General features: G+C 27.5%; 1 protein-coding gene across 5 annotated transcripts; it reads right to left on the bottom strand.

Annotated features, from left to right (window-relative positions):
• Positions 1–230: 230 nt before the first annotated feature.
• LOC109810652 (uncharacterized) lies at positions 231–2936 on the bottom strand. Of its 5 annotated transcripts, none has more exons than XM_083059977.1 (3): positions 2782–2934; positions 1330–1448; positions 231–1204 (listed from the first exon to the last, which is right to left on the bottom strand). In XM_083059977.1, the coding sequence occupies exon 3, from the start codon at positions 1198–1200 to the stop codon at positions 406–408; it is 795 nt and encodes a 264-aa protein (XP_082916103.1). In that variant the 5' UTR covers positions 1201–1204; positions 1330–1448; positions 2782–2934; the 3' UTR covers positions 231–405. The 5 variants fall into 5 exon arrangements, with proteins under 5 accessions (XP_082916103.1, XP_082916105.1, XP_082916104.1 ...); XM_083059979.1 differs by having other exon boundaries at positions 231–1200; XM_083059978.1 differs by lacking the exon at positions 2782–2934 and adding an exon at positions 2381–2775.
• Between the last annotated feature and the right edge of the window lie 9336 nt (positions 2937–12272).

Here is a 12272-nt window from a genome sequence, read left to right as displayed (position 1 = left end):
TCTTCCTTGTAGAAAGAATGAACCTAATGTGACCCATTTGAAGTTCAGTTCATCCATTCTATTCTTTTTAGGTTAATAATCAACCGTTATATTTGAACCAAAAAGTACCTGTCATCATAAAACTCAACCTCCTATAAATCAAGCATTTAATTATTCTCCAAGTCTTAATTTCTTGTCATTCTTGAAAAGCTTCTTCTACCTTAGCTGACCTAAGGAAATAAATATCGATGTTCCAGGTAAAAGGAATGCAATATCATACATGCTCAAACACCATACAGTATCATACTTGTTTAAACTTTAAAGAAAATCTTACAGATACCATTTTATTTATAATCACATTTCAGAGAAAGTTGATATTGTACAGCATGTATGGGCAGAAGCTTTTTTGTTGAAGTATAGCCAAGCTTAAGACCTTTCCTCATCACCTGTACCGCACTTATCATCAAGGTTGCCAGTTCCATCCAGCCACTCCTCAAATTTCGCTTCTTTATTAGCTTTGAAGTCATCAAATCTTTCTGATACTGACAATAAATTAATGCTAATGTCACTAACATCAGACTGTTCAAGTTGAGACTCATCTTCAAGCTGGCTAGATACAGGCAACTCATCAGTTTCGGTAGCCGGAAAAGATGAAGTAACTCTTGCAGATGTGACAGATAATGGCAAATTAGGGTACATCGGTGGCTTCTCATCCATGGAATCTATTGATTCCCTAGTATCAAGCTGTCGCCACTTGAAACTGCTAGCCTTCTGTTTTGCTGACTTCAGAACATTTGAAAAATAGTTACTCCTTTTTTCATTGCCTTCATGAGCATAAAACGCAGCATTATCCAAGAAACTAGCTCTTGCTGTTTGAGAACTTGATGCTGGATGGATTAACCCTCTTTTTGGTTGTTTTGTTGCCATGGTTGCCAGAGATTTTTTAATATCTTCAATCATCTTATCAGCTATGGGAATTCCACACTCTTTCATTGATCCAACCATCTTGATCGAGTCATCCAAATCTTCCGTGCGCAAAGTCATTTCGTGAGACTTATCAACAACACTTTTCCTAACTTTAATGACATTGGGAACTGCATTTTGAACATGATGTTGGATAAAGAAAAGCCCAACAGATGGTTCATTAGCCACGTACTTAGTCATCTCTGCCATGCATTCACTTATCTCCATAAAACCATCAACAGTAGAGAATTCATGCATCTTCCTAAAGTCAAATCATATTGCATCATTGGTGTTGTCCAAGAAAGAAACAAAATTAGATAACCAGGGAAAAACAAAAGAGAGTAACAAGTTCAATCAATATTTCCTCAAGGATTAATCTTCACTTACTGAAGATTATTCTCTTCACATAGATCTCGGGATATGATACCTTCCTTCAACTACAAAATAAGCCCAAGGCTAATTTACACAACCACTAGATTGATACTTCTCTTTCTGTGTCCCAAATCCTAAAGAAAAGAGTGTTGAAGCATATTAACAGTTTCAATGAAATGGATCATACACACACAGAATTAGATATACATTATTGAAGACAGGCATGGTCCCTCCAAATATTAACTAGTAAATTTTCCTTGAAGAAGCCATTCACTGAATAGCATGGTGAATCAAGATGAAGAATTTTATCCAACGGCAAAGAAAACTTTATTTACTTTTGAAACTTCTTGATGTTCTGATTGAAAAGGTCAAACTATGGCAAACAAAGTACTTCCCCATATAAACCTAATATCATTTTTCTTGTCAAAACCTTTCCATGGCAAAATAGAAATCTTGCCAAGGTTTATACCCTGTTTCCCTTCTCACCAAAAACAAAACAACAAGCACAGTAAGTTCCAAGCAACAGGGCAATGAAGAACAGCTATGAACCTCAAATCTATTAGTAAGAGCTCTATTAGATTTTTTCTCTTTAAATAGATCATTAAGGTTGATTCTACCAAGTCCCACAGACAGAACAAACCGTTCAAGGAACATTACTAGACTCCTAAGATGAAACCTAAATACAGAAAGCAAAATTAGAAGGGTGGAAACTGGAGAGACATTCAAGCTCCCCTAATATGCTATTGTTTCTCCCCCCATCCCTTATCCTTATCCTCTCCCATTTATACAAATTTCATGTCTGATCAACAAAACTATAAGTATACGTACAAATTCCATACCCCTCCCTTCTAACAAAATTGAATTTGCTAGTCCTTAATCACAAAGTGACCAATACCCATAATTCTCTATTACCCGTTTTCTCTCCTACGCATTTTCTCCCCCAATACAGAAAATGAATCAGATGCACAATTATGATTTGTGAAAGCCAAGAGACTAATACCCACAATGCAATTAGCAAATAATACAACATGGAAGACCAAAGGTAAAAGTAAAAACAGCTTATTACCATGAGAACATCCAAAATTGCAAAGCCAGAGGAGATCCAACCAAAAGAAAGAAAGTAAAAAAAAAAAAAAAAAAAAAAAAAAAAAAAAAAAAAGAGGATGTTTGGCGAGTCATAAAAAAAAGGTTTTGGAGATAGATTAGTACTAGCTTATTGATGTAAAGAGTTAGAAGCATTTGAAATGAAGGTGGGGTTTGTTGTTGTTAAATTAAATTGGTAATTCAGGGAAATGGGCTCTTATTGGGGGAAGAAGGTGAGATAAGAGGAAACGGTGATTGATTTGATTTGTGGATGCAAATCCATTTGCAGGCATGAAACCACATGGAGCGATGGTGATGGATGTTGGGTAGGTGAGTGAATAGTTATTATGACATTAGAAGGAGAAGGTGAAAGAGAGAACGTACCCTTCATAAGCAAGAGTAGGAGAAGGAGAAGAAATATTATCGGCCCAGCGTTGAGTAACAGAAGTGGTCCTTGTCTTTTCTATATGCACAGTCCACCACACCCGACACTCACACTGACAGTGACACTAACTTAAGTAAGCTCAGTCTCACCCTTCATCTCAACACACTTCGTCACTTTATCTCACCACCGATGAATTCATTGAAAATGTTATCAAGAAAATAAAAATATATACACATACACACATATATATATATATTCTTTTTTCTCTATTATAAATTAAAAAATACAAAATTATTAATATATATATATAATTAATTATTTTTTTCTTATGATAGAAAACAAATAAAATATATTAGTCTCAAATGTAAATTTTAATTATTTTATTTTATTTATAATATCATTATAAAAAAAATTATTTGATTGGAGTTTTATTTTTAATGATCTTGCATAACTAAATTACATGTGTTTATCCCTTGAAATATCTAATTCATGGCTCTCGATTTTTAATTTTTTAATTTTTTTAATTTTTTTAATTTTCATTCTTAATTCAATAGTTAAGTGTTTTGTTGATTATTAAAATTGTAACATTGATATTTGATATTTATAAATGACATTAAAAGAAAATTGACAAGATCAAAATCATACAATTATTTAAAAAATTCAAATCGCTTAATTAGGACAAAAAATTAATAGCTATATTACTTAGAGGACTAAAAATGTATTTGGTTTTTATTTTTTTTAATGCTTTTATGTATTTCTTAACACTATATTTAGTATCATAAAAGTGAGAGAAAATGATAAATGAAGTGTATAAAAATGTAGAAATCATGTGTATTTGGAATCGAAAAAGATAAGTGGGGGAAAATGATAAATGAAGAGTATGAGTATTTTTTGGTAATCCCATTGTGCAAAACTTCCCTTCCAAAAATGAGAAATACATGACTAAGAGATTGTCTCTCTTTCAAACTCATATCTGATATGGCAATTCTAACATCATTAAACAATGACAAACCTTTAACTAGTAATTTTCAATTATATGAAACATTGTGTCAATTATATGACCCAAATTAACAACTTAAACTTATTGTTTTACTAAATCCGGTAACATGGAATAGTAATCCGTGAAAGTGAAATCAACGACAATAAGAATGATAAGTCATGAGATAAGAGAAGGAATATGAAGTGAAGTGGTGGTAGTGAGAGAGGGAGGAGGAAGGAAAAAAAATGTTGTCGAGAATGCAAATATAACATGTGTAGATGAAATAATCTAATGATGGCTAAAAATGATTATCATGAATCACTTACCAAGGTGATTCATTCTACTATTTATACGACTTTCATGATGACTATCTTAAAAATCATAAAAAAAAAGTATTTTTTAATTGATTAACTATGCAAAGATATTCTTTATATGTAATTATATCATTAATATAAAATATCTACTAATTTTGTTAATAATTAATTTCTGTTAAATTTTTTTACTAATTACCTCTAGTAAAGCCTTTTATCTTAAACATGTTTCCATTCATAAACTCAAACATAAAATTTCATTTAAAATAACCAAAATTTAACAAATAACTTATTAATGCATATATTTTTACATTAATATGTACCTAAAAAAACTCCTATATAAACAAAAAATTCAATAATACTATTGTATAAGAATAAGGACTAATTTATAATATTTTTCAATGTAAGTTTATATGTATAAAATAAATAAAAGATCAAATATGATATCAAATATACAGAATAGTTTTTGAGTAAATAGTCAAAAGTATTCATATGGAAAAGATTCTTACACTATAATTACTTAAAAATTTGTTATATATAATAATTTGTTGATTTTAAAATAATAAATTTTAATGTTATATTTATCATGTTTTTCAATTGATTGACGATGTTTTTCTTTTTCCATCACTGATACATATAAATTATTATTTTTATTATTATTTTATTTTAACTTTCGCGTGCGTGTCACTAAAAAAGTTAAATTAGGAAGCGCAATTTTCATGTGCTGTTTTCCCATACTCTAATAATTAGTAAATTAATTTGATAATTTTTTTTCATAACAGTAAGTAATATTTGATAAATATATTTTTCAAAATATTTATTCTTTAGATTGTTAACCACCATACGTCGTTTTTCATATTATTAATTCTCAAACTATCGCACCAAATCCTAAACTTTGTATTCGAGTGATTAATGGGGAAAATACATTAAATTTGGAGAAAAATACACCTCAACCATTCACCAGTTACCGTTAATTAACTACTAATACGTCAAATTTAAACTCATTAGCCTTTTTAAAAAATTAAAAATCATTACATTTTTATAAATCTTCTGAATTACGCAAAAAAGAAAAATTGTGTTAAAACCAACTTTTATATATAAACAAATTTTTTTATTAAAACGTTTTTAAGTTTAGCAAGAACATTTATAGAAATCTTTTATTAGATAATTCAAATTTTATTTATTATAGTTATCTGTGAATTAAATTTTATGATTTAAAAATAAATTTGATAAAAAAAATTTAAAATATTTTAAATTTTATTTAATTTAACTTCCTTGTATCATATTTATTTATAAATTAAATTTTAATAATGTTAAAATAAATTATGAATATTAAAATATTTTTATGATATAATATAAATTATTTATTATAAATCTAAAATATAATTTATATATTTTAAAATATCTATTTATATAAATTTTAAATATAATATTTATTTATATATAATTTATTATCATAAACGGTTAACATTTAGTAGTCTTATAAAATTCCGGTACAATACATCTCTTAAACAAACTAAATTTATATTGAAAATCAGTAAAAATGATAGTTATATATTGATTTTTTAACCTTTATTATTAAATGATTGGTTATAATATTAGTGTGACTGGAAAATTTCACGGGCAAGATTGGAATTCGGACCGGGTTTCTATTTTGGGAGTTTAAAATTTGAAAGTAGGTATGGGATGCCTTTATGAAACAAGGAAGAGAGTGGGTTGCTTTCCCGTGAGAAGATAGCACTCTGTTTTCAAACTGATAAATGAAGAGGATATGACAAAAAGGAAACCAGAAAATTGATTGCCATTAATTCTTTTATTTTTCTAGCAAGATACCGATTATAAATAATTTTCTGTAATCATTTTTTAAATTTTGTAATTACTTTTATTGTCATATTTAAGTTTTTTTTAGTCTTAAATTAAATTTTGTCTTGTAAATATAATAGTTATGTGATTTTAATTATTAAATTTTAATTAAACAATTTTAGTCTTTAAATTATTATATCGAGTATTATAATTGTGTGATTTTGGTTTTTTAAATATCACAATTATACAAATTTTTACATATAATGATAATAATAAATATATATAATTTAATATATAAATAAAAATAATATATATATATAACTTAAATAAGTTTAAAATTATATAATTGCAATACTTAAAGGACTAAAATTATACAATTTCAATATTTGAAAAAATTATGATTACTTAATTAAAATTTATAAAATCAAAATAATACAATTTCAATACTTAAAAATACTAAAATTGTTCGATCAGAATCTCAAAGACTAAAATCTCACAATTGTAATACTAAAAAGATTAAAAATGCAAATAAACTTATTTTTTATTTATTTACTACATAAAATTTCCTGTTATTTAAGCATTTTGTTATTATAATTTTCATAAAATTATTTTAGCCAGTTAAGTCTTTGTAATATATATATATAAATACATTTTTAGCCTTGTAGTTAAAAAAGGCTTCACTAAATAATGATATCATAATCGATGGAAGATACATTTTTTAAACAGATTAATTATTGGTTATTAATTTTAAGATAATGTATGGATCTTGTTCATGGATTAGCATAAACATATTTCAGTAGAGTTTCACATCGCTATACCACGTGTCATCAATATAAACCTATTTAAAAGACTAAAATGATAAAAAAGATGGAAACTAATATAATAAAATGTCAAATTATAATAATTGAAATGACAAGATTAAATTTATGATAACTAAAAAAATAAAAATACCAAAATATAAGAAATGGAAAGACATTTAAGTTGGATTAAATAATAAATAAATAAAAACCCTCATCCACCACATCTATTATATTTTATTTCCATCATTTCGAACACAAAAGTCATTATTAAGAAAACTAACTCAAAACCTAAACTTGTTTAAACCAAATTGTAACATAACAAGAGTTATTTATTTATTTATAAATAATATAAAGTGAGATGTCTACAATTACAAAGACAAAAGATAAGAAAATACAATACAAGAATTCCTTGATCTTTACATTTGTCTTTGAACACCAAAAAATTAGTAATATGCTACATTATTCAACGTAACATAATAATAACACATTGTCGCTAAAGCAAAATTATCATTATCGTCACATGATCAAACAATTGATGAGAATAAAAAAAGTTAAACAACATTTATTTTGAACTTAATAAGATTTCAACAAAAATAAATCAATTATTTGTGACTTTGCAACAAAAAGACAATAATAAAAAACATTAGTTAGGATGATAAAAAGATATGTGAAAAAATGGAAGGAGAAACTATATAATTTTATAACAATAGTAGTGACCAAAAACTATTTTTTTTTAATTATAATTATCTTAAATTTTTTTTTTCTCTATAATTTTACATTTAATTTTTTAATCACTATAAATTTATTTTGGTTGTTTTAGTCCAATAATTTTTTTTTGTTCTTATAGAATTATTTTATCATTCCATCCTTAAAACACATGCATGCATAGATAATAAATGTGCGATAACATGATATTTTGTTTGCCACATCATCACTAAACAAAACTTTTTCTAACAACAAAGACTAAAAAAAATAAAAAAAAAGTGTATTCTAAAGACTAAAATAGCTTAAATACTTTTATAAATTGAAATTACACGAATAAAAAATATATTTAAATTTCACTTTTAAAAATAAATATGCAAATTTTAATTAATTAATAATTGAAAATAATGTATGATAAATTTATTAAATTTTTATAATAATTACTTTTACGATCATTTAAATATGATTTATGATCTATTAATAAGATATTTTTGTACACTAACAATATAAAATTGAAGTTCGATATGTATGAATGTAAAGATGTGGCAGACATTTTACATCTATCATACTTGGCAAACAATTCTTATCTTTGGACTTAGTTTTTGAAGTGAAGTTATAGTGAGTTCCAAATTTAAATTTTAAGATTGTTAGACTAGAGTATGAGTGAATGAGTATATTCTGATTAAATTAATGAGAAAAAGAAATGTTAAAATGATTTAAAACAAGTTTGGTGTCTCTCTCCCCGCTCCACAGAGACCCTTTCACTCAGTCCAGATGTAAATTTCATAAAACCGGCCCAACCAAAGTACCACCAGAATCATTCATACCCTTTCTCATCCAACGCTCCTTCATTCGCGATTCACTTTCACGCCATCCACCGCACTCCCTCCAAAACTTTCTCCACCTCCACCAATAAATAACTATTTTCAATTTCTTACTTCTTACTAATTCCATTAAATCCTCATGCTATTCTTTTTTATATCTCGACTGATTATTACTGTATATAATGTTCATTCAAATAATCATTTTGAAAATATAAATTATATTATTACAATCAACACATTTATTTAAATATATAAATTATATTTTTATTTTACAATAACTAAATACGATTAGAATATGATTCAAATGTGCAAATAAATATAAAAATGGGTAATTTAATGTGATTGATAATTTTCTTTGCATAAATAATATATTAAATGCATTTTCAAATAAGTGAACATAAAAAGTTTAATGTATAAATTTTGATGATAAATATATTAAGAGTATATATGTGACACCCTCTACCCCAACATCAATACGCAATAAATGTAAAGAAAAATTTCTTTTTCTTTTTGAGTAAATAAAATCTTTCATAGTTTAATAACATCTTTCATGTATAAAACAATTGTTTCAAATATTATAAGGTAGAAGATTCACATTCGTAACTCATCAATCATAAAAAGTCAACATATAAGTATTAAAACTCAAGAAATCATATAAAGGAAAATATAGATTAATTCCAGCAAAGGTGACAGTGCCTCCTAGTTAGGAATTAATTTATAACTTTAAAATCATATAATAAAATAGTATAACAAAGATGTACATTTTGGTCTTTTCTCAAGAACGTTCAAAATTACATAAGAGGAGAAAAACAATAACATCCCAAAAAAAAAACAAGCCTAGCTATGCCCGATGTCACATCCTATCAGAGCATGCCCCACTGAAGCCTTAAGCCTCATCACCAACATCCTCATGATGCTGATCATCTGCAACACAATTTAAAACATATACAAAAACAACAAGGGAGTGAGAAACATCTCACTCAGTTTCAGGTGCAGAAATAAAAGTTAGATAGCACCCACACACAACAAATATAAGTCACATGTAAAACATTCACATACATCATCAATATCACATATATACTCATTTATCATGCTATGATGTCATGGACTCGACTCATAAATGCATGCATGTGGCGCCATACGGAAGATTCACAATTCATCATTGGTGACCCTAAGGTACACCTAGTTAGCATGTTACATCGTGGGTGACCATAAGGTACACCTTATTAGCATATTACATCGTGGGTGACCATAAAGTACACCTTATTACATCGTGGGTGACCATACGGTACACCTTATTAGCATATTACATCGTGGGTGACCATACGGTACACCTTATTAGCATGTTACATCGTGGGTGACCATACGGTACACCTTATTAGCATATTACATCGTGGGTGACCATACGGTACACCTTATTAGCATGTTACATCGTGGGTATGCGGCCTCAGCGGCACACCTGGAGTAATATATGCATATGATGCATGTCATGCATTCATAATCTCATGGACTCAACATTTAACTTATTACAGAATTTCATTTAATACATCATGTCCTCATTTGTCATAGTCTCATAATCATAGTTTGTCTCAATAGTCCATTCTTAGGTCTCATGTCATTTGTCCATATTTCACATGGTCATGTCATCAATACTCCTCATAAGGTCTGCATAGGTATTCACAGAGAGCATTCTTGTTCATATTAAAACTCATTTATTATTAATATTAATTTCATACTCATTTATTACTTTCAACAAAGAACAAAGTAGAATAAATATAAAATCGGACAGAACAACGGCACCTTCAACAAAAACAAAGTAGAGTAAATAAAAAATCAAACAGAACAACGACACCTTCAACAAAGAACAAAGTAAAGTAAATAGAAAATCAAACAGAACAACGACAAGGGATTGAAATTACATAATCATTTATTATTTCCAACAAGAAATAAAGTAGAGCAAACAGAAAATAAGACAGCACAACGGCAAGGGATTGAGGGCCAATCCGATAAATAAACTATCCAACAATTATCCTCACACCCCTGAGCGAGGTTCTCACTCCCCCCTTACCTGGATAAGCAGGAGTTGAAACTTGGGCAAAGCCTCCTCCTCTGGATTCCCTCCTCCTTTCTCTCTCTCTTTCTTTCTCTCTCTCTCTCTCTTCCTCTTCCTCTCTCTAAGATTTCACTTCTCACTTCAGTATAAAATTTTCACCCCCTGCCTCTTATTTATAGGCAATCTGACGCACCCGGAACGGCCCGTACTGATTTCGGAACGGCCCGTTCCGGATCCTTCAAACATGGGCAAATTTGTCAACTGGAACGGCCCGTTCCAAAATCGAAACGGCCCGTTCCCAAAAAATCAGAACGACCCGTTCTGAAACCAGAACGGCCCGTTCTCAATCTCAGCAGAACGACCCGTTCTCCATCCGGAACGGCCTGTTCTCCATACCAGAACGGCCCGTTCTAGGCCCGTTCTGGGACTACAAAAACCTCACATTTTCAACATTTGGAACGGCCCGTTCCACTTTTGGAACGGCCCGTTCCGGAACCCAAAATACCCCTATAACTTTATTAAAATTACGAAAATGCCATTAAAATAATAATAATAAAAATTTGGGTGTTACAATATATGTTTCGCAATTATCGTTAAGATAATTGAAAAATAATATACCATTTGCTTTGATTTTTTTACATTGAAAAGTTAAAACAGTTTAGATATTGAACAATTTTCTAAACACACACTAATAGTCTACAAACATTGATTAATATGAATGTTAGTAACTTATATTGTTTAATTAAATTATTTAGCATTCAAATCTTTATCTTATATATGAAATAGATTATGTGGACAGAAAAAATACATATTTTTTTATAAATGTGTTCATAATCTTCAATTAAAATTAATTAATATTTTTTACAATAAATATTTTGTACTATAAGATAATTACTATATATATATATATAATTTTATAAGAAAATGTGCAATACAATTTATAATATACAAATATATTAAAATAAATTATATCTACATTATGTTAGTCTATTACAAATTTTGAATTATTATATAATAACCTTTCAACTTTCCATTATATATATATATATAAATAAATAAATAAATGAATTAGAAACGACATCTCTTATCTCAATGATAACAAAGATAGGTATATTAAATGAATGAAATTAGTATATGATGTAATATAATGAAATAAAAATAATTTTAGACAAAATTTAAAATCTTACATTTGATTTTTGTGTATATTAAAAAGGATTGAAAAAAGAGATCATAAAATATAATTAATCAATTTTTAACGTAAATTAATTACCAATAAAAATAAATATTTTTTATAAAAATATTTAAAATAATTATATTATAATTCAAAATACACAATAAAAATATCTCAAATTCACATTCTAAAATTTCTAAATATTTCAAATTTAACTCATAAAAAATATACACAAAATAAACTCATATAAAAATGATAAATATTTATTGTACATCATGTACATGTTAAATATTAGTTTTTAGTGTTTATTTTAGAGAAGAAAATTGAAAATGATTTTTTAATATAAAATAAAGAGAAAATAGAAAAAAGGAAAAAATATATCATTATTAATTATTAATATTTATTTTAAAAAACACGAGAAAGAAACTTTCTCAATATTAACATAAAATGTGGTATTTGTTTTACTTTCTTAAAAGATGAAATATTTTTAATAATATAACAATATATGTAAAAAAACCAGTTAAGGAAGAAATTATTTTTTAATAAATAATAAATATTTTCTTTATTTTTATTAATTTCAACAAATAGATATTTTTTTATTTAATTTGAACAGTATATATATATTTTATTTCACTAATAGATTAATGCGAAATCCAATGAAAGAGAAATCTTGAATTATGTACTGTGTGTGCGATGTGACCGGTGACTTGTGAGGGAGATCTCAATTCAAAATTGGCGTGTGTCCACGCTCCCGAAAGCAGCGTGGGCAACAAAAACGTAAATACCAATATACCATTTCCGTCCCAAGTGCCGAAAACCAAATAAATAAATTAAAGAAAAATCCAAA

This window comes from Cajanus cajan, chromosome 7 (assembly GCF_000230855.2).
Source record: "Cajanus cajan strain Asha chromosome 7, NIPB_CcT2T_4, whole genome shotgun sequence".
NCBI classification, from domain to species: Eukaryota; Viridiplantae; Streptophyta; class Magnoliopsida; order Fabales; family Fabaceae; genus Cajanus; species Cajanus cajan.
This window is presented reverse-complemented; position numbering and strand designations above follow the sequence as displayed.

Coding starts and splice junctions, on each gene's coding strand:
- LOC109810652 (XM_020374163.3), bottom strand. CDS start 1,200: ATGCATGAATTCTCTACTGTTGATGGTTTTATGGAGATAAGTGAATGC.